The sequence below is a fragment of the Coregonus lavaretus genome (assembly GCF_964263955.1).
Source record: "Coregonus lavaretus genome assembly, contig: HAP1_SCAFFOLD_4921, whole genome shotgun sequence".
NCBI lineage: Eukaryota > Metazoa > Chordata > Actinopteri > Salmoniformes > Salmonidae > Coregonus > Coregonus lavaretus.
Genome location: NW_028162802.1, coordinates 16,646 through 40,321, shown reverse-complemented (window position 1 = coordinate 40,321; position 23,676 = coordinate 16,646). Strand labels below are relative to the sequence as shown.

Genomic DNA, 23,676 nt, shown 5'->3' with positions numbered 1-23,676 from the left:
ATGTTCCAGTGGGAGGAGGACATCAACAAGCTCATAGAGATGGCCCGGCGCTCTCTCAACCAGCTGGTGTTTGCATTTCTCTGTGACAGGCGCATGCCCACAATCGGCCACTTTGCCATAAATCACTGTGTCCCTGGGTATTACCGTAGGGCAGGGTTTCCCAAACTTGGTCCTGGGGCACCCCTGGGTGCACGTTTAGTTTTTTGCCATAGCACTACACAGCTGATTCAAATAATCAAAGCTTGATGATGAGTTGGTTATTTGAGTCATCTGTGTAGTGCTAGGGCAAAAACCAAGGGAGGGATGGCGTGCATCTAAAAAATGAGTGCAACAACCTTTTCCTTGAGAGTCTGAGAGCTGATCTCTCCTCCTTTCTAGCAAGATGCATGCAGTAGTACACACTCACTGCCACTTGCCTGCCTCTCCACAAACCCAAAGGCTCTTTTAAGAGCCACCTAATACATGTAAATAAGTGTGCGTGTCAGGAGGGGGCTGTCAAAACTATAAACGAAAGAATGATCAAAATATCTCCTTATGAATTTGCAATATGTATTACATGTTACGAATTCCAATTTGTTGTGGCTAACGTTAGCTAGGCGGCTAATGTTAGCTAGGCTAGGGGTTAGGGTTAAGGTTAGGAGTTATGTAAAAGGGTTAAGGTTAGGGGAAGGGTTAGCTAACATGCTAAGTAGTTGCAAAATAGGTATTTAGCTAAAATGCTAAAGTTGTCCATGATGACATTCAAACAACTTTTGGGTTGCTAGACATTCGCGTTATATGCCCATCCTTCCACCCCGACCAACGACACTCGGGACTTTTCCTATTTCTGAAATAAATCTCTATTTGTGATGGCATGTTATAGAAGGGTCCAGACACTTTTTTTGTGATTTGGCTTGTTTTTGAGAACATGCCATTTACATAAAAAATAGAGATTTACTTCAGAAATAGGAGAAGTGTTCTTTAAGTAACCTTCTGTCTTATGTAACCATACCAAACATAACATAACATACTTATTTCAGATGTACATTTACTATGGTACGTCTAGTCAATGAGACTGACTGGCACACAGCAAGTCACTAAGCAAGCAACAATTCTGATGTTGTTTTAACCTGGTGCAGCGTGTGGAGTAAAGGGGGGGGGGGTAGAAGGATTACTTTACCCTATCCCAGGTATTCCTTAAAGAGGTGGGGTTTCAAATGTCTCCGGAAGGTGGTGAGTGACTCCGCTGTCCTGGCATCGTGAGGGAGCTTCTTCCACCATTGGGGTGCCAGAGAAGCGAACAGTTTTGACTGGGCTGAGCAGGAACTATGCTTCTGCAGAGGTAGGGGAGCCAGCAGGCCAGAGGTGGATGAACGCAGTGCCCTCGTTTGGGTGTAGGGACTGATCAGAGCCTGAAGGTACGGAGGTGCCGTTCCCCTCACAGCTCCGTAGGCAAGCACCATGGTCTTTTAGCAGATGCGAGCTTCAACTGGAATTCAGTGGAGTGTGCGGAGGAGCGGGGTGACGTGAGAGAACTTGGGAAGGTTGAACACCAGACGGGCTGCGGCATTCTGGATGAGTTGTAGGGGTTTAATGGCACAGGCAGGGAGCCCAGCCAACAGCGAGTTGCAGTAATCCAGACGGGAGGGCGATAGATGACAAGGATATTAAGCTTAAATGGGCAAGTGACTGTGACAGCATGGAATTCAAATGAGGAGATAGACAGATGGGTCAGGGGAAAAATTGAGAATGTCCACTTGGGAGAGATGAGGATTCCTGTGCCACCACCCCGCTGACCAGATGCTCTCGGGGTATGCGAGAACACATGGTCAGACGAGGAGAGAGCAGCAGGAGTAGCAGTGTTTTCAGTGGTAATCCATGTTTCCGTCAGCGCCAAGAAGTCGAGGGACTGGAGGGTAGCATAGGCTGGGATGAAGTCTGCCTTGTTGGCAGCAGAACGGCAGTTCCAGAGGCTGCCTGAGACCTGGAACTCCACGTGGGTCGTGCGTGCAGGGACCACCAGGTTAGAGAGGCAGCAGCCACGCGGTGTGAGGCGTTTGTGTAGCCTGTGCGGAGAGGAGAGAACAGGGATAGGCAGAGGCATAGTTGACAGGGTGCAGCAGATGGCTACAATAATGCAGAGGAGATCGGAATAAAATGAACTAAACATCTGGGAAAGGAGAGAGCGGGGCCTCCCTCACCACAACTCCCAAATATAACTCTCCCAACTTCCACCTCAGAAACTATAATTGTTGTAAACTACAGCGGTTCAATGTTTTCTAGGAATAGACTAACCTAGTTTATTCAGCTAGCTAACTAGGTGCAGTATTATTCCGTGAAAAACGTCCGGGCACCTCGTCATAAGACGCCACAGCCAGCTAGCATGCCGGTCTCCAACAGCAGGGTTTAGCGCCAATACTCAGCCACAACAACCACCAGTGTATCAACACTCAAGCAGATCGTTCGTGTCCGTGTCTAACGTTGTGGGTAAGTCCCGACAGCTTGAGCGAGTCCGTAGTCAACTTATTCAGCCAGTTAGTTAGCTAGAATAGTTAGCAAACTAGCTAGCCATTGCTTTCAGACAAAGAAGAACCCCTCCTTTCACGGCACGAACACACAGAGAGAGCCAAACTAACGTTAACTAGTCACCCATGTCCCGAATTCCTTGAGCGACTCGGGCTATCAATATGTAAAAAACAAAACACAAGTGTAGGTTATGACTTACCCCTAGCAGCTACTGTTAGCTAGCCAAGTGCAAAGCTAGCCACTGAATTGACTTAGCCAGTTCGCGTCTGTTCGCTCTGTCGTTCCAGCTAGTTATGTTTTGTGCTAGAATGAATGATATATTATGATATATTGTTTTGCATTAACTGGCCATACACGTTAGCTAATGGTACAGTCTTACGTTGGCTAAGGTTACTTTGCTAGCTGAAGTTAATTGGCTATCATAACAGCCAAGGACGTTTGCTAGTTTATTTGTGCATATTTGTTTGTGCTCCAATTACACGCAAGTGTCTACATCAGCAGTTTCCACATGATGACTTTAGCCATATGTGAAAAACCCTACTTGGCAAAATATAGCTAGCTAGCTAGCTAGCTTTCATCGCTTGTTGGTTAGCTACCTAGCCAACGTTAGCTCATCTGGCTGGTATAATGTTACGTTAGCTAGCTAGCTACCTATCTAATGAAAACAAAACCACATTCATTGGCTAGCGATCTGTATTTGCCTGTTGGTTAGCTAGCTAGCTTTCAGCTGACTGGTGTTAGCGAGCTACAGAGGCTAGCTGCTGGACTTTGTACAAGCAAGCTAACGTTAGTTAGGTAACGTTAGCTAGTTAGCTACCTAGCTAATCATAATATATTTGTGCAATTATTGATTAACCTCAGCTTGAATACCACCATATAGCTAGCTATATACATTAGCCTAGGTTTGTTCGCATACACTTCTTATGACTGGCAGCATGGTGCAAGCAGCTGTGTTGTTGCCGAGCAACCAACCCAGTGTTAGAACTATTGAGTTTCGGCTAAAAAAAGATGTTAGCATTGTCAGCTACAAAAAGGTAGATGATCGTTGTTTCTTAACAGACAGAAATGTGCATGTGAGAACGATAAATTATACATTTAATAAAGACTGCTGCACCTACAAACTCAGTCAATCTGGCATATTTTAAGTCCAATGGTCACTTCATGGACTCTATAGTCTCGTTTTAATCAAATGTCTAGAATTTGAGCTAGGTAGGCGCAATAAATACTCTTAAAACTGAATTGCTAACTGCCCTGTTAAAAAATGTGGTATGTGGTTCTCGGTAACGGACAAACGGCTCACGACAGAGGCGGGGAGTGTGTGTACCTCCAAGTTGATTTGCGTATTTTCATCGAGATTGGTGTCATTTTGGCTTACGTATGATAGAGAGATTTTAATTTAACACTGAGCTTCAACCAATGCCTATAATAGACGACTATCGTCTCGTCTATAATAATGGTGTTGTTGTGAATCTTATTGCATTGCAGGGGGAAGATCGTGCTGGGCTACACTGAGGCTGAGCTCCGGGTCCGAGGCTCTGGATACCAGTTTATCCATGCAGCTGATATGCTCTACTGTGCTGAGAACCACGTCCGCAGTAAGGCTTTTACAATGACATCTCTACCTTTAATAATAATCATGGAATATTCCAAATAGCATTGGTTTAGAACAGTAACTTGACAATTAAACTTAATTATTTAGGTACATTTTTTTTTATTTTTTTTATTTCATTTCACCTTTATTTAACCAGGTAAGCCAGTTGAGAACAAGTTCTCATTTACAACTGCGACCTGGCCAAGATAAAGCAAAGCATTGTGATAAAAACAACAACACAGAGTTACATATGGGATAAACAAAACATAAAGTCAAAAATACAACAGAAAATATATATACAGTGTGTGCGAATGTAGTAAATTATGGAGGTAAGGCAATAAATAGGCCATTGTGCAAAATAGTTACAATATCGTATTAACACAGGAATGATAGATGTGCAAAAGAGGATGTGCAAATAGAGATACTGGGGTGCAAATGAGCAAAATAAATAACAATATGGGGATGAGGTAGTTGGATGGGCTAATTACAGATGGGCTGTGTACAGGTGCAGTGATCGGTAAGCTGCTCTGACAACTGATGCTTAAAGTTAGTGAGGGAGATAAGAGTCTCCAGCTTCAGAGATTTTTGCAGTTTGTTCCAGTCATTGGCAGCAGAGAACTGGAAGGAATGGCGGCCAAAGGAGGTGTTGGCTTTGGGGATGACCAGTGAGATATAGCTGCTGGAGTGCAGACTACAGGTGGGTGTTGATATGGTGACCAGTGAGCTAAGATAAGACGGGGATTTGCCTAGCAGTGATTTATAGATGACCTGGAGCCAGTGGGTTTGGCAACGAATATGTAATGAGGGCCAGCCAACAAGAGCGTACAGGTCACAATGGTGGGTAGTATATGGGGCTTTGGTGACAAAACGGATGGCACTGTGATAGACTACATCCAATTTGCTGAGTAGAGTGTTGGAGGCTATTTTGTAAATGACATCGCCGAAGTTAAGGATCGGTAGGATAGTCCGTTTTACGAGGTCATGTTTGGCAGCATGAGTGAAGGAGGCTTTGTTGCGAAATAGGAAGCCGATTCTAGATCTAACTTTTGATTGGAGATGCTTAATGTGAGTCTGGAAGGAGAGTTTACAGTCTAACCAGACACCTAGGTATTTGTAGGTGTCCACATACTCTAGGTCAGACCCGCAGAGAGTAGTGATTCTAGTCGGGTGGGCGGGTGCAAGCAGCGTTCGGTTGAAGAGCATGCATTTAGTTTTACTAGTGTTTAAGAGCAGTTGGAGGCTACGGAAGGAGTGTTGTATGGCGTTGAAGCTCGTTTGGAGGTTTGTTAAAACAGTGTCCAATGAAGGGCCAGATGTATACAAAATGGTGTCGTCCGCATAGAGGTGGATCCGAACATCACCAGCAGCAAGAGCGACATCATTGATATACACAGAGAATAGAGTCGGCCCGAGAATTGAACCTTGTGGCACCCCAATAGAGACTGCCAGAGGTCCAGACAACAGGCCCTCCGATTTGATTTATCGGTGGTGACAGTGTTTCCTAGCCTCAGTGCAGTGGGCAGTTGGGAGGAGGTGCTCATATTCTCCATGGACTTTACAGTGTCCCAAAACAGTTTCTGGAGTTAGTGCTACAGGATGCAAATTTCTGTTTGAAAAAGCTAGCCTTTGCTTTCCTAACTGATTGTGTATATTGGTTCCTGACTTCCCTGACAAGTTGCATATCTCGGGGGCTGTTCGATGCTAATGCAGTACGCCACATGATGTGTTTGTGCTGGTCAAGGGCAGTCAAGTCTGAGGAGAACCAGGGGCTATATCTGTTCTTAGTTGAGGGGTGGTCGTTTGACCGCGGACCCATTACGGACGCAGGCAATAAGGCAGAGATCGCTGAGATCCTGGTTGAAGACAGCGAAGGTGTATTTAGAGGGTACATTTGTCAGGATGATATCTATGAGCGTGCTCATGTTTACAGATTTTGGGTTGTACCTGGTAGGTTTGTTGATAATTTGTGTGAGATTGAGGGCATCTAGTTTAGATTGTAGGTTGGCCGGGGTGTTAAGCATATCCCAGTTTAGGTCACCAAGCAGTACGAACTCTGAGGATAGATGGGGGGCAATCAGTTCACATATGGTGTCCAGGGCACAGCTTCGGGGCTGAGGGGGGTCTGTAGCAAGCGGCAACAGTGAGAGACTTATTTCTGGAAAGGTGGATTTTTAGAAGTAGAAGCTCAAACTGTTTGGGCACAGACCTGGATAGTATGATAGAGCTCTACAGTAGATTGCAACCCCACCCCCTTTGGCAGTTCTATCGAGACGGAAAATGTTATAGTTGGGGATGGACATTTCTGAATTTTTGGTGGCCTTCCTAAGCCAGGATTCAGACACTGCTAGAACATCAGGGTTGGCGGAGTGTGCTAATGCAGTGAATAACTCAAACTTAGGGAGGAGGCTTCTGATGTTAACGTGCAAGAAACCAAGGCTTTTACGGTTACAGAAGTCAACAAATGATAACGCCTGGGGAGTAGGAGTGATACTGGGGGCTACAGGGCCTGGGTTAACCTCTACATCACCAGAGGAACAGAGGAGGAGTAGAATAAGGATACGACTAAAGGCTTTAAAAACTGGTCTTCTAGTGCGGTGGGTACAGAGAAAAAAAGGGGCAGATTTCCGGGCGTTGTAGAATAGATTCAGGGCATTATGTACAGACAAGGATATGAGTACAGTGGAGGTAAAGCTAAGCGTTGGGTAACGATGAAAGAGATAGCATCACTGGAGGCACCGATTGAGTCGGTCTCCACGTGTATGTGGGGTGGGACAAAGGAGCTGTCTACGGCAAGTTGAGCTGGGCTGGGGGCTCTACAGTGAAATAGTACAACAAGAAATAACCAAAACAGCAATAAGCAAGGCATATTGACATGGGAGAGAGTCATAAAGCAATCACAGGTGTTATTCGAGAGAGCTAAGACAACAGCTGGTAATGGCGACAAAGTTTGGGCTGAGGCTAAACATAAACAGGATGCGGTACCGTATAAAGGAACAGTCCAGCAGGCATCAGCTGTATAGCTGAGTTATCATAAGGTCCGGTGAACAGCAATAGGAGAGTTCGGAGGTAGTTCGGGGGCTGCTACAGCACTGGCGAGCAAGAAGCCCGGCTTGCGTGTGCTAGTGGGCCGGGGATAGCAGTTGGATCTTCGTGGTCGACGTCGTAACGGGAAGCCTGTTGAAACCACATCAGACGATTTCATCGGCAAACCAGTCGTGTTGGATCGGCGGGGCTCCGTGTCAACACTAGGAGGTCCCGTCCGGTTGACAGAGAGGTAGATAGCCGGGAGATGGGCCTGGCTCGAGGCTAGCTCAAGGCTAACTGGTGCTTGCTAAGGGGCAATGGTAATTAGCCAACAACAACAGCCATTTGGTTGCAGCTAGCTGGTTGCGATGATCCGGCGCTAGGGTCCAGTGATTCCGGCAGAAAATCTGATATGCTCTGGGTCGATAGCACGCTGTGCAGACTGGCCAACAAATTGTCCAGGCTAGAGCTAGAGCTGGCTGGTGGGTAGTGCAGGCCACTGACAACGGTGGCTAATAGCAAGTAGCCATTCGGTTGCAGCTAGACTAGTTTCAGCTTAAGGTTCTTGATAAAAGTTATAAAGAAATAATATAATCCTTTCCACGTTGGGTGAGGCGGGTTGCAGGAAAGTATATTTAGTTAAAGAATGAAAACTAAAATTGAGAAATATATACAAAATAGACAAAAAAACAAAAGAAAACGGCCTATTTACACAAGGACACAGAAAAAAACACGACCACACAGCTACGCCATCTTGGAATCTACAAAAGTATGTGGACACCTGCTCGTCAAACATCTCATTCTAAAATCATAAGCATTAATATGGAGTTGGTCCCCCCTTTTTTACTATAACAGCCTCCACTCCACCATTTATGTATGGACCTCGCTTTGTGTATGGGGACATTGTCATGCTGAAACAGGAAAGGGCCTTCCCCAAATTGATGCCACAAAGTTGGAAGCACAGACTCGTCTAGAATGTCATTGTATGCTGTAGCGTTAAGATTTCCCTTCACTGGAACTAAGGGGCCTAGCCCGAACCATGAAAACTGTACAATTGGCTCAGAACAGGGCAGCACGGCTGGCCCTTGGATGTACACATAAATAATATGCATGTCAATCTCTCCTGGCTCAAAGTGGAGGAGAGATTGACTTCATCACTACTTGTATTTGTGAGAGTTATTGACCTGTTGAAGCTGTCTATTTGAACTACTGGCACACAGCTCGGACACTCATGCATACCCCACAAGACATGCCACCAGAAAAAGAACAAACTATGGGAGGGGCACAGTACTACATAGAGCCATGACTACATGGAACTCTATTCCACATCAAGTAACTCATGCAAGCAGTAAAATTAGATTAAAAAAACTGATAAAAATACACCTTATGGAACAGTGGGGACTGTGAAGCACGCAAACAGACACAGACACGTGCATACAAACACACGATAACATACGCTCTATACACACACGTACACATGGATTTTGTGTTGTACATACATTTGAAGTCGTAAGTTTACATACACTTAGGTTGGAGTCATTAAAACCTGTTTTTCAACCACACCACACATTTATTGTTAACAAACTTTAGTTTTGACAAGTCGGTTAGGACATCTACTTGTGCATGACACAAGTACATTTTCCAACAATTGTTTACAGCCATATTATTTCACTTATAATTCACTGTATCACAATTCCAGTGTGTCAGAAGTTTACATACACTAAGTTGACTGTGCCTTTAAACAGCTTGGAAAATTCCAGAAAATGATGTCATGGCTTTAGAAGCTTCTGATAGACTAATTGACATCATTTGAGTCAATTGGAGGTGTACCAGTGGATGTATTTCAAGGCCTGCCTTCAAACTCAGTGCCTCTTTACTTGACATCATGGGAAAATCAAAATAAATCAGCCAAGACCACAGAAAACAAATTGTAGACCTCCACAAGTCTGGTTCATCCTTGGGAGCAATTTCCAAACGCCTGAAGGTACCACGTTCATCTGTACAAACAATAGTACACAAGTATAAACAACATGGGACCACGCAGCCATCATACCGCTCAGGAAGGAGACACGTTCTATCTCCTAAAGATGAACGTACTTTGGTGCGAAAAGTGCAAATCAATCCAGAACAACAGCAAAGGACCTTGTGAAGATACTGGAGGAAACAGGTACAAAAGTATCTATATCCACCACAGTAAAATGAGTCCTATATCGACATGACCTGAAAGGCCGCTCAGCAAGGAAAAAGCCACTGCTCCAAATCCGCCATAAAAAAGCCAGACTACGGTTTTCAACTGCACATGGGGACAAAGATCGTACCTTTTGGAGCAATGTCCTCTGGTCTGATGAAACAAAAATATAATTGTTTGGCCATAATGAACATTGTTATGTTTGGAGGAAAAAGGGGGCTGCTTGCAAGCCGAAGAACACCATCCCAACCGTGACGCACGGGGGTGGCAGCATCATGCTGTGGAGGTGCTTTTCTGCAGGAGGGACTGATGCACTTCACAAAATAGATGGCATCATGAGGAAGGAAATGTATGTGGATATATTGAAGCAACATATCAAGACATCAGTCAGGAAGTTAAAGCTTGGTCGCAAATGGGTCTTCCAAATGGACAATGACCCCAAGCATACTTCCAAAGTAGTAAGGACAACAAAGTCAAGGTATTGGAGTGGCCATCACAAAGCCCTGACCTCAATCCTATGGGCAGAACTGAAAAAGCGTGTGCGAGCAAGGAGGCCAACAAACCTGACTCAGTTACACCAGCTCTGTCAGGAGGAATGGGCCAAAATCCACGCAACTTATTGTGGGAAGTTTGTGGAAGGCTACCCAAAACGTTTCACCCAAGTTAAACAATTTAAAGGCAATGCTACCAAATACTAATTGAGTGTATGTAAACTTCTGACCCACTGGGAATGTGATGAAAGAAATAAAAGCTAAAATAAATCATTCTCTCGACTATTATTCTGACATTTCACATTCTTAAAATAAAGTGGTGATCCTAACTGACCTAAGACAGGGATGTTTTACTAGGATTAAATGTCAGGAATTGTGAAAAACAGAGTTTAAATGTATTTGGCTAAGGTGTATGTAAACTTCCGACTTCAACTGTATGTGGTAGTAGAGTAGGGGCCTGAGGGCACACAATTAATATGTTGTGAAATGTATTATAAAGTTTAAAAAAAATATGTAACTGCCTTAATTTTGGCGGAACCCAGGAAGAGTAGCTGCTGCCTTGGCAGCTAATGGGGATCCATAATAAATACAAATACAAATACAGTTGTCACTATGCATTGGGGCGGTTAGCGTTCTCCTGGCATCCGCCAAACCCAGATTCATCTGTTGCACTGCCAGCTGGTGAAGCGTGATTCATCACTCCAGAGAACGCGTTTCCACTGCTCCAAAGTCCAACGGCAGCGAGCTTAACAACACTCCAGACTAACAGTTATTGTGCTGACGTTGCTTCCAGAGGCAGTTTGGAAAAGTTTGGAACTCGGCAGTGAGTTGTTGCTCCTAGGCGTTTCCACTTCACAATAACAGCACTTACAGTTGACCGGGGCAGCTCTAGCAGGGCCGAAATTTGATAAACTGACTTGTTGGAAAGGTGGCATCCTATGACGGTGCCACGTTGAAAGTCACTGAGCTCTTCAGTATGGGCCATTCTACTGCTAATGTTTGTCTATGGAGATTGCATGGCGGTGTTTGATTTTATACACCTGTCAGCAATGGGTGTGGCTGAAATAGCCAAATCCACTAATTTGAAGGGGTGTCCACATACTTAGTGTATATTAGTACTACATAGAGCTATCTAATTATATTTCTGTGCAGTAAGCTAACTACATATGGGTTAGAAATATTATCTCAGTGGCAGACTGACACCACACACTCTCCTCTGTTGTTTGTTGAGAGAGAGAGAGAGAGAGAGAGAGAACACAATCGTTCAGCAGTAACAGTGTCCTACTTACAGTAGCATGTAAACACAATGACCCTGTTCTAACCATGGAACGTTCAGCATCACTACTCTCCATGCACTCCATACTGCTCTTTACAGCTCAGTGGTTGATGGCAAATATAACTCCCCCATCTCTCTAAGTTTACAATATCACTTCCCCTTCCATCTCTCTGACTTTATAGTACATACCAAATCAAGCTTAAAGAAAAGCTTGAGAGCCATGCGAGAGCCATACTGGAGGGGACAATTTGCTTATTGAAAGTGTTAAAATACGCTAGTGAGCACAAAGACAAGCATGATGTTATTCACATTATTGTTATTGGCCAATATCACCCCCAACTTTCTGACTCTGAGTTTAAACGCTAGAGTGGACAATTTGCCTAATGAAAGTGTTAAAATAAGCTAGTGAGCGCAAAGACAAGCATGATGTTATTAATATCAACAACAAAAATCCAGCATTCATTGTTGGACATATAGTTATTTCAGGACAGTATATGCTGCCTTTTCAAACTATTGACTCTCAACCTTTCATTGCTTATAGAAAGTAGTCCAGGGTAGTAGGTTGGTGTCTCTAAAGAACGTGTAGGCAGAGCTTTGATTGGCAAACTGTCAGAGAGCTAGTGGAAGTCTCTGGTTGCATCCTAATAGTCTCTCCTTTCTCCCAAAGTGTACACTTGTTCACTTCCCTTCATGGATTTGAAAGGTAATGACTGGTATATGGAAACTCCCTCTAGCCCCTGCCAATACAAATCCAATGCTTTTACATTTGTAGAGAGTAGTGAACCAGTGCACACTTCAGTAGGGAGGAGGGATTATTGGGACAAACCCTATAGATGGGGTTGGTTGACAACGTCACAAAAATGATGCGCGCACATCGATGTGGCCGGAAGCCGTGCGTTTTTATGATTCTGATAGCTAGCAACAATGACTAAAAGCTGCCATGTGGGGAATCGTAGGTGGCTTGTTTCAGCTAGTTTTATCTTGTTGATACCATGTCTTGTTTTGAGGTGTTTTGACTGATTTCATGTCAATTCTAATACAGCAAACATTCGCTAGCTAGCTAATCAACAACTGTAACGATATATTTGACAGACAAGTGCTCATTGTGCAAATGAAACAAAATATAGTTTTTTGTTGTTGTTGTACTTTTACCCCTTTTTCTCCCCAATATTCATGTTGTCCAATTGGTAGTTACAGTGTTGTCCCATCACTGCAACTCCCCTACGGACTCAGGAGAGGCGAAGGTCGAGAGCCATGCGTCCTCTGAAACACGACCCTGTCAAGCCGCACTGCTTCTTGACACACTGCTCGGTTAACACGGAAGCCAGCCGCACCAATGTGTCGGAGGAAACACCATCCAGCTGGCGACCAAAGTCAGCTTGCAGACGCCCGGCCCGCCACAAGGAGCCACTAGAGCGCGATGGGACAAGGAAATCCTGGCTGGCCAAACCCTCCCCTAACCCGACGACACTGGGCCAATTGTGCGCCGCCTCATGGGTCTCCCGGTCATGGCCGGCTGTGACCGAACCCGGGTCTGTAGTGACGGCGATGCAGTGCCTTAGACCGCTGCGACACTCGGGAGATAACAAAATATAGTTTACATGTTGTCAGCAATTTAAGCCAACCCTGTCTGTTTTGCCCAGTAGTTGCGCAAGCGTCAGTTTTTATTGCTAAACAACCAACCCATCTATGTGTCTCTGTGTGGCACATGGTTGGTTAGAGTGGAGAATATGTTTACACATAATCCAGATTATGGAGGAGATTGTGCAAAACCCAGAGCAGAGCAGAGTACCGGAGAGCAGAGCAGAGCGGTGAGGGGATAGGAAGGTGAACTGGGGCCACATATCCATATCAGGAATGGAATTAAGATCCAAAGTCCACCAGTGTCCACTGAAAGTGACCAAATAATAAGAGTTTCAGTAGCACTGCATGGGAACACATTGGGTGTAAATCTGCAGTGTCTGCAAATCGCTTTACTGCAAGCCTCTCTGTAAAACAATGGGTCTACAGTGCTTCACACCTGTGTCCATTCACCACAATGAACCTACTCCGGAAGGCTGCACAGCTGAGACGGGCTCTACGCCACAACACACTCAGCAAAGCTAACAATAGGCCAATTGGGAGAAGGATCAAGGAGTGTGTGTCTGTGTGTGTGTGTGTGTACATTTAGAGGTGATGGTGCCTGCGTGCATGGGGGCATGTACATTCGCATGTGTGCAAATAGCATATTTCTGCAGACTTGCTTTTGTAAGCCTACATGAGTGTGTAGGGGTTGGTTCCATGCATGGGTGCACATATGTACTGTGTTTCCTATGTGCATAATAGCCTATGTTCAGTTATGACCATACAGTCATTGGTTCTGACACATCCCCCTGACTCAGTGTCTTATGTGATTCCAGTGATCAAGACAGGAGAGAGTGGGCTGACGGTGTTCAGACTGCTCACTAAGGATAACCGCTGGAAGTGGGTCCAAGCCAACGCCAGGCTGGTCTACAAGAACGGCAAGCCTGACTACATTATCGCCACCCAGAGGCCCCTGGTGTAAGTGCAGCTTCAGCCTCTTCACCCCTCCAAACCCAATGACATTTTTTGAACACTTTCTGAGTGTTAAATCTAACACTGGAGTTGATTTGTCACTGGGGATTTTGCTTTGTCTGTTTGTATGAAGGATTTCAATGAGGTGAATGTAATATGTAATCCTATACAGTCAGAGCTGTTTAGTCCATAGTGTTAGGGACTTTAGTCCATATAGTCGTCCATAGTAGTCCCTAGTGTTCTGATAAACTCCTCCTCTTGTTCCCAGTGAGTAGGAAGGAGGACAATAGATTAGATTTCATCACGTTAATATTACACTGTACACCAGGGGTTCCCAAACTTTTTTGGGCCGTGACCCCATTTTGTTATCTGAAAATTATCCATATGAAAAAAAAAGATGTAATTAACAGTCAATGTTAACTTTTGTAATTGGAGCTATGGCAGTCCATTGCAAATTAGTCTGACATAATTTCTCTTATCTCACCACCACTAATGAGATGGGTTTGCTTGATGCATGTCGCATCGGAGCTTCTCAAAGTCAAGGGGCGTGGTCAGCAGTGAGCACTGCATCTCTCCTGTCCAGTGGCGGCTCCTGAAAAAATTCTCAGGGGGGGCAATTTTTCTGATGATTTAGGTGACCTACACACATTTTTAAAAAGATATGTCCAGCAACAACATGAAGACAGGGGCAGCATATAAGTCAATACCAGAAGCATTTATTGACTGATCTCAAAAGTGTTGGCTTACAAAATCAAAATAAGTTATCACAGTAAAAATAATCAAGGGTGTTCTTTCACATTCCTCAACACTGCATAAACAATATGCATTTCCATAAACAAATGAAATATCAGCTGAAAATACAGCATCTTGGTATTTGTTCAGATTGCAGGATCAACAAGAGCTTTTACCACATTTTTTGCCTCATGGTTGAATTGGAAATATGTGCACCTGAGCATAATTCACAACAAGCAAGCAGGAGCTTTTGATAGAGGCTACTGAAAACATTGATGCAAGTTATTGGTAATAAGACATTTTTATAGACTTCCATATTCTGCCCTCTTGTATAGATTTGTGAAAATGAACAGTGATAGACATTTTGCCTGAAAACAGAATTTGAAAGTAATTTCTAGAAAAGGTAAACACAGCTATCTGTATGGCTTTGTAAAAATTAACAACCATATTCTGGCCAATTGTATAGATTTGTAAATATGAACAACCATATTCTGGCCAATTGTATAGATTTGTAAAAATGAACATTGAGAAAGATCGAATGATATTGTTTAATCTTACCTTATGGCCTGCACACTGCTTGTGAAGCTGTCGAGGGCACGTTTGATAAAGACAGCATCGATGTCCTTCTTCTGTAGCTTCTGGTACAGAATGTCGACGTGGGGCATGATTTTGTGAAAAAGCCGCAGGAAAAAAATAAAATCTTCATCATGTAGCATCCTCACGTAGCCAGTCAAATGAACCCAATGAACCCGTCCGAATGGCTTCAAAACATTCTATGAGGTCGTCTCGATTCTCGTAGACAGTTTTCACGACTCTGCTTAGTAGAAACCTGTTGAATTATTAAATTTGGTCTGGGAGGTCCTAATTGTTTCGTTGCCAATTTATCTTGATTTGTTCGCCGACAAAAAGGAACTTCTTTCAAAGAGACAATCGCGTTGCACTGAAGGCTAGCCATTTTGACAGTAATAGTGAATTGATTGATGAGGCTACCCGCTCTTTTCTTAGTTACGTTCATGGTTATGTTACGTATGACGAAAGCGCGTAAGTGCAAGCCCTCAGAAACCCATAGAGATTGTATTGAAAGCTCTGATATTTGAAAAAAATTGATTTTACATTAGAGGCTATGAGAGACTTCTGGGCGATTTTCAACCTGACTGAAATCGCCCCAAAACGGGCGGGGACATTTGAAGCACGACTTTAGCCTGATTGGACATTTAGTGGCAGATCAGACATCTAGATTAGAACACTGATAACTACTGTTGCCGTGATATAATTGATTAGAAAAAAAATCCCTTCCTTTTCCCGTTTGGCAGTGCGTCGCCCATATCGACCTAATGAACACACCGCCCCTGCTCCTGTCACATCCAACCTGGATCGATATTTGTTTTTAATGCAGACGAGAGCACTGAATCAGTGTACCATGAGTTTTAATGCTCGGAGGGAGATGGCATTGTATTCCCTTAGAGTCAGGAACCAAAACTCCTCCATAGTGACCCGTGAATGCGTGATAGATGGAGCCCCATCTGTGCAAAAGCCCACCATTCGATCCCATGGATTATTTTTTATGTCAATATATCCATGCAGCTCACTGAACATCCCCTGTGCCATTTCATGCTTGGGAATCGTGAGACAGAACAAGATGTCCTCGTGAATAGCATCCCCCGCATGTAGGGAACAAAAGTCAATGCATTGGTATCTCGGTCCTCACAGCTAAGGTCCATTTGGAGAGCATAAGGTGTGGAGTTTTTGAGTCGTTCAGTCAGAGTTTCCTCTTGATTGCTAGTTATAGCGTAAATTCTTAGTTTCACAGTGTTATCTGACAAAGGTATTGATGTGAGTTTCTGTGCCTCTGCCTCCCCACACATTGTTCTCACCATATCAATTGCTGCCGGTAATATCAAAGTCTCTGCAGTAGTGTGTGGTTTCATAGCGTAGTGCTTAGCCATTCACCGTGGGAATGATTCAAGAGCAACGGTCAAGAGCGGCCTTATCAAAGGGCGCTCTCTGGTTGAATTTTAACTTTTAAATTTGAATAATTTTCATTTTGATTTTTAAGGTTAAGCACATTACAATGATTTTGAGAGACAAAGACGATATATTTTGGTGTGTGTGTTTTTTAAAACCAGGATTTTGGAAATTCTCCTGCGACCCCATTTTTAACCGCTGCTGTACACTGTTAAAATGAAGTACTTTGTAACACTAAAACTAGTAGCAACTGAGCTGCCACCAACTTTAACGAGACGAAACCTTAACTTTGCTGGAGTTTTATCCTACTAAGAGTCTGTTCCGATTGATTCTCACCATCCTCTCGTTCCCAGGGAGGAGGAGGGAGGAGAGCACCTGAGGAAGCGTTCCATGCACCTCCCCTTCACCTTCGCCACGGGCGAGGCCCTTCTCTACCAGAGTAGCTACCCCATCCATGGCCTCACCGACTCACTCCAGGCTAAAGGCAAGACCAAGTCCAAGAAGGGCAAGCTGGACAAGAACTCGTCGAAGGATAACGGTGGACTGGACCCCAGCTCCCTGCTCGGGGCGCTGATGAGGCAGGATGAGTCCGTGTACGTGTGCCAACCAGCCGTCGAGCCCAAGATGTCCTTCCACAGTAGTCTGTTTAGTGAGCAAGACGAGGGGGAAGGGCAGAGCAGTGGAGGTTATAGCGGTGGCCCTCTGGCTGGGGGTGGGGGAGAGAGCTGGAGCACCGTGCCCAACAGGGTCACCACCACCTCCACTGGCCCCAACGGGGAGCCTCCGTCAAGCTTCGACCCGCTGCTCACCACCCTGGACTCACTAGCTCTGGAGGGGGACGAGACATGCTCTAACAGGTGATTGTATATTTGTATATATTGTATATAATATTATATACAGTGGGGAGAACAAGTATTTGATACACTGCCGATTTTGCATGTTTTCCTACTTACAAAGCATGTAGAGGTCTGTAATTTTTATCATAGGTACACTTCAACTGTGAGAGACGGAATCTAAAACAAAAATCCAGAAAATCACATTGTATGATTTTTAAGTAATTAATTTGCATTTTATTGCATGACATAAGTATTTGATACATCAAAAAAGCATAACTTAATATTTGTTACAGAAACCTTTGTTTGCAATTACAGAGATCATACGTTTCCTGTAGTTCTTGACCAGGTTTGCACACACTGCAGCAGGGATTTTGGCCCACTCCTCCATACAGACCTTCTCCAGATCCTTCAGGTTTCGGGGCTGTCGCTGGGCAATACGGACTGTCAGCTCCCTCGAAAGATTTTCTATTGGGTTCAGGTCTGGAGACTGGCTAGGCCACTCCAGGACCTTGAGATGCTTCTTATGGAGCCACTCCTTAGTTACCCTGGCTGTGTGTTTCAGGTCGTTGTCATGCTGGAAGACCCAGCCACGACCCATCTTCAATGCTCTTACTGAGGGAAGGAGGTTGTTGGCCAAGATCTCGTGATACATGGCCCCATCCATCCTCCCCTCAATACGGTGCAGTCGTCCTATCCCCTTTGCAGAAAAGCATCCCCAAAGAATGATGTTTCCACCTCCATGCTTCATGGTTGGGATGGTGTTCTTGGGGTTGTACTCATCCTTCTTCTTCCTCCAAACACGGCGAGTGGAGTTTAGACCAAAAAGCTCTATATTTGTCTCATCAGACCACATGACCTTCTCCCATTCCTCCTCTGGATCATCTAGATGGTCATTGGCAAACTTCAGACGGGCCTGGACATGCGCTGGCTTGAGCAGGGGGACCTTGCGTGCGCTGCAGGATTTTAATCCATGACGGCGTAGTGTGTTACTAATGGTTTTCTTTGAGACTGTGGTCCCAGCTCTCTTCAGGTCATTGACCAGGTCCTGCCGTGTAGTTCTGGGCTGATCCCTCACCTTCCTCATGATCATTGATGCCCCACGAGGTAAGATCTTGCATGGAGCCCCAGACTGAGGGTGATTGACCGTCATCTTGAACTTCTTCCATTTTCTAATAATTGCACCAACAGTTGTTGCCTTCTCACCAAGCTGCTTGCCTATTGTCCTGTAGCTCATCCCAGCCTTTTGCAGGTCTACAATTTTATCCCTGATGTCCTTACACAGCTCTCTGGTCTTGGCCATTGTGGAGAGGTTGGAGTCTGTTTGATTGAGTGTGTGGACAGGTGTCTTTTATACAGGTAACGAGTTCAAACAGGTGCAGTTAATACAGGTAATGAGTGGAGAACAGGAGGGCTTCTTAAAGAAAAACTAACAGGTCTGTGAGAGCCGGAATTCTTACTAGTTGGTAGGTGATCAAATACCTATGTCATGCAATAAAATGCAAATTAATTACTTAAAAATCATACAATGTGATTTTCTGGATTTTAGATTCCGTCTCTCACAGTTGAAGTGTACCTATGATAAAAATTGCAGACCTCTACATGCTTTGTAAGTAGGAAAACCTGCAAAATCGGCAGTGTATCAAATACTTGTTCTCCCCACTGTATATTATAAGTATTTTCCAATTGAATTGAGTGTAAAGTGCCGTTAGACTGCCCAATGTACAGTCAGTCTTGCCCAAGCTTTCCAGTCTTTTGCCCTTCTAATAATAATGAGTTTTTAATTCCCAGTGTTTTTTTATGTATGCATTGTTGTACTCCCATGGCTGAGGCAACTCTATATCTTTTTGAATTTGTCAAATAAAATAAACGTCTTCATTTCAGCGAGCTGTTCTCTGCTCTGGAGAATCTGGGTCTGAACGCGGAGGATCTGGAGCTACTACTGCTAGATGAGCGGATGATCAGAGTGGAGATGGATCTAGACTACATCCCCTCGCTCAACGACCTGCTCACCAACAACGAGATCCTCTCCTACATCCACGACTCGCTGGAGAACAGGACAGAGGAGGGCCAGGGTGGGGACAGCCACGTGTCCATACCACAACCCTCACCCTCAACCACAACCCATCCCCCTGGCCCTATCCCTAATTCTGCCCTTATCACTAACCCTCATACCCAAGCCACCCCCACTATGCATATCTCTACCCTCCACCCCCAGGCTACTAACCCTTCTGCCCCCCAACCTACGTTACCCGCTCAGCTACCCCCTCACAGACTACCAAAGCAGCCACCCATAGTGCAGCTCTCCCAGCAGATGCAGCAGCACCTCAACTTAGTAAAGCCCGTTCTGGTAAAATACCCCTGGCCCCCAACACAAACGGATGTCCCCACACCAAGCCAGCCAGACACACTGCAGCACACAAACTCCCTAACCGTGGTCCATAATGGTCACTGGCTTCCCCAGCAGCAGCTTACGCATGCAGGGCTAGATGACCACTGCCACAGCCTTCACCCCCTGGTCAACGGTAAGACATCCCAGCTGGGGCCTCACGTGGCCGGGCAGCTCAAACACCACCAGCACCAGAACAACATCCATCAGAGTCAGCAGCAGTGGCAGCAGCAGAACCAGCACCTACAGGTCCAGCTTCAGTCTCAGTCTCAGTGCCATTTCAAACAGCAGAAGGCTAGTAGCTGCGGCAGTGCTACTCTCAACGGGGTGCGCCCTGATCCCCATTGGCAGAGTTATGGCTACAACGACCAGTTGGGACTGACAACTAATGGAGCTAACGGAGCCTGCACCGTCTCCTACCCCAACTGGCACGGGGACACCCTCTCACACACTACAGGAGGGGAGGTCACTCACATGGATTACGGTATGGGTGAATCGACTACCGTGGGCCTGGTCATGAACAGGGGTACAGTAGGGGGCATAGATCACTACCAGGAACAAGGAGGGGTGACTGCTACCCCCTCAGACCATCTGGTGCATCACAAACAACATCATCCACAGGTCCCATCCACCTACTTCCCCCACCAGTGCCCCACCACACAGAACTCCTTAGATTACATCCTGGGACTATCACAGCCTCATCACACCATGCCTACTCTGGACGCCTATGGCATTTTGAACAGCCCCGCTTCCCAAGATGCCACTTGCTGCAAGGTAAGAGTCAAAGAATAAAGTAAGATGCTCATAGATAGATAATAAACCTAATGTATTTTTCTTGTTTAATATTTGGTGAATTTCTGTGACTATGTTATTTGTCTTGTGTTGTGTTGTTTGTGGGACTGTCTTGTTAATGGTAATTGACAACCCAGTATTAGAAGCGCTATTTCTATGTCATGAAAGCGATGATTCTCTGTAAAGGCACTGATATAGCATGGGAAGCCCAGCCTCTGGCTTGTTTGGGCTGCTGCTTTATAGTTCAATGCAAGATATGTTGATGTGAACAGACATGCAATGTAAACAGATGAGTGGAGAGCAAGGGTCACGGCAGTGGAGAATCTATTAATGGAGAGGAAAGTAGGTCTCACATGGAGGAGTAGTCTCCACAGCCAAGCTTTGATCTGTCAACTGTTGAAATGATTCTGTCAACTTAAGCATCGATTGCCGTAGGAATACCTTCTCCTACCAGAGTTGTTTCCCTGCAGGCAGCACAACATGTGCTACTGCTAGCCTTGACCTAAATGCCTGGTCTGATCCTACTGCAATGTGATTGTGAAGAAAGCAGCTCTGGTCTGCAGGCCCACCTTACAATCTGTTCAAAGCTGATAATGTAAGCATGACTTCAGATCAGGACACTGACCCAGAAGTGAACTAGTGTAGGCGTGAGAGAGAACAGTAGGCTATTCCACTTCCATGGCTGCAGCTTCAGGGTTCTACATACGGTACAGTACAATACAGTTACAGTATATGTTGTGTTCAGTAATGTAGGGTTCTAGCTCAGAGTATTGAATGATGTTGCTTTAAGAGTGTATCACACGCGGTGTGCGTGCACGGATGTGGGAGTGTCACACAAGTTTGTACTAGTTGATAACATGTTTAATTGCACAACAAGCCTCCGTACATTTGGCGACAAAGATGAGATTCGGACCCACGCGTGCCTCCGTGCATTTGTAACTGTATCCAGTACAGTAGTCATGCCAGGGAGGGTAACAAGGGGCCCAGTCAGTCAAAACAAGGCCTCAGGGCAAGAAAAACTGGACTATAGAACTCTGCTCATTAGTACAGTACCCAGTCCATTCTGCATGCTGGACACCATCTTTCTCTCCTTGTTGTTTGTTGTGCTGAATTGATGTTTCAAGATCCATGAAGGGTAACGAACGATAGAGTTGGTTGGTCTCTTTGTTGAGAGAGAGACTGAGACAGAGAGAGAGAGAGAAAGCGAGAAAATGCCGATGGTGAGGAACGGTAATGAATAGAATAAGGTTCAGTCCCACAAATAACCGGACCGGCGGCCATTCATGCCTCCATCCCACTCCGCCTTTCCTGTGTTTTCCTTCAGGGTCAGCGACCACGCCTCAGAGGAACATAGAGCCAAGCTGGCCAGTCAAGCATGAGCTGTCCTGACCTACAATTTGCCCATCATCATTACCTAATACATACAGGCGCAGAAGAACGTGTGGAAGGGTTGTGTGTGTGTGTGTGTACCTACATGCGTGGTGTGTCACATCCCACCACAGGTGGTGCTGTTTCCCCGGGGGGGGGGGGGAATTAGAGATTAGTTGAGTTTGGCCCACCTTAACCTGGCTGGTTTTGTCCTGCTGCAGGTGCTCAGTATCCTGCTGGCCTGCCCCTATGGGGGGCCTATATAAGGTGGCCCTATTAGGATTTCTACATGGATGATGCCTAGCTTATCCAGTTAGGGCCCACTAAGCAGGATTACAATTAGGCCGATGGTAGGAGCTGTCACAACAGACACTCTGTCCCCACACACACAGGGGATTCCTTCATACAGGGAAGCCACAAAGTACATACTCACACCTATGGAGCATAAAGACTGGATATCAGTGCATGTACCAGTTACAGTACTCAGTTGGTGTGGCGGATAAGCTACTTTTTCAATGAGCTATTGTAGTTAGCTTGTGTATTAGCAACTACTACAAGCTACAATTAGCTACTCTATCTTGTGTCTTACAGGCCCTGTCTGTGGGTGAGGTTTAGTCAGTAGCCTGGCCCTATAGTAATCCTACCCTGGTGCAGTATGTGGCTTAGCTCCTTCTCCATGTGATGTAATGTGTTCTCTGCCCTGATGACTGCGGGCCCCCAGTCCACCCCACCCAGCCTCTGCTGTCCACTGCCAAGAGTGTGTGTGTGTGGGCACTCTGCTCCACTCTACTCTCTGGCTGACCTGACCTGCAGTAGCCCTTTCCTGCAGTCAGATGACCTAGTGGCCTCATGGGTGGAATATTTTTCATAATGAATAAACAATATGTATTTTTTAAACACAGAAAATCTGTTGTTTTTATGTCAAATGGTTTTGCTATATTTCAGTCCTCTGTGATGTATATAAAGTGTAATATTGGGATGCAAACTCAAAATGTAATACATGCAACTCTATATCTGACATGGTACAGGTGTCTTCTTTTGTTTGAGCCCATAACCATGTGTGTGAGGTGTATACTTTTGTTTCAAAGCAGATTTGTTTAAGACTGTCAAGAATCACTCTGTGTGACTCTGATTTAGCCCACTGCTGTAAAAGGTTAAGTGATTAGTGATAATGACCTCACCACGCCACAGAACAGAGCCCAGTGTAGTGGTTATAGTTTGTTTGTTTTGGGGGGGGGGAGAAGGGCGGGGTTGTGTTCTATCATATGCATACAGCTCTAATTATATTTGATTGTTGTTCTGTGTTTAGATGGAGAACGGCTGCATCCGCAACAACACCAAGGTGGCCTACACAGGGAGCTGTCTACTGCCCAATGTGAACGGCCAGACAGCCAGCGACAGTCTCCACCCCCACCCTGAAGCCCTACAGACCCTGCCCACCCTCCTGGACCTACAGACTACTGGGTTCTACCTCTGAGAGGGGGAGCAGGGGTGGGTGAGGAGGGGGTGTCAGGGCAAAGAGAAACCACGGGACCATTTTGTCAGGACAAGAGGAGGGGGGGGGGGGGGGGGCATAAAAAAATAAACAAGAGCGAAGAGGAGGAGAAGCAGAAGAAGAATTCAAGTGAACTGTGGTTGTTACGACTTTGTTTTCTATGGAACATTCTCTCCATTTCATTTGTGTATGACTGACTCAGTACTCAGTGAAAGAGCTCAGGATAGTGTCTCTCTGCACTCTCTGACAGTAGTTCCCCCACTGGCACACAGCTCAGTGGAAACTAAATGCATCTTCTCATGTTGTTGCACATTTTTTATGAAGGCTATGGTTGGTTGAGAGAGCGCCAATTTCTTCACTACTGTGAATTTCATTGTTTTTCTTTATGGGTGTACAAAATACTGTTTCGGTCAAAGACTTGTTTTACATCTGTCATAGCTCCAGTACTGCATTTCAATACAGTATAACTTGTTAAAGGAGAGAAAGTGAATG

General features: G+C 45.2%; 1 protein-coding gene across 1 annotated transcript; it reads left to right on the top strand.

The window, feature by feature from the left end:
• Positions 1–23,166, top strand: LOC311118827 (uncharacterized protein; the record flags this gene model as incomplete). Its single annotated transcript, XM_084193607.1, has 6 exons — positions 1–137; positions 3,991–4,100; positions 13,475–13,616; positions 16,661–17,164; positions 19,025–20,303; positions 22,999–23,166. The coding sequence occupies 6 exons, from the start codon at positions 1–3 to the stop codon at positions 23,164–23,166; spliced, it is 2,340 nt and encodes a 779-aa protein (XP_084049733.1).
• Positions 23,167–23,676: the final 510 nt, after the last annotated feature.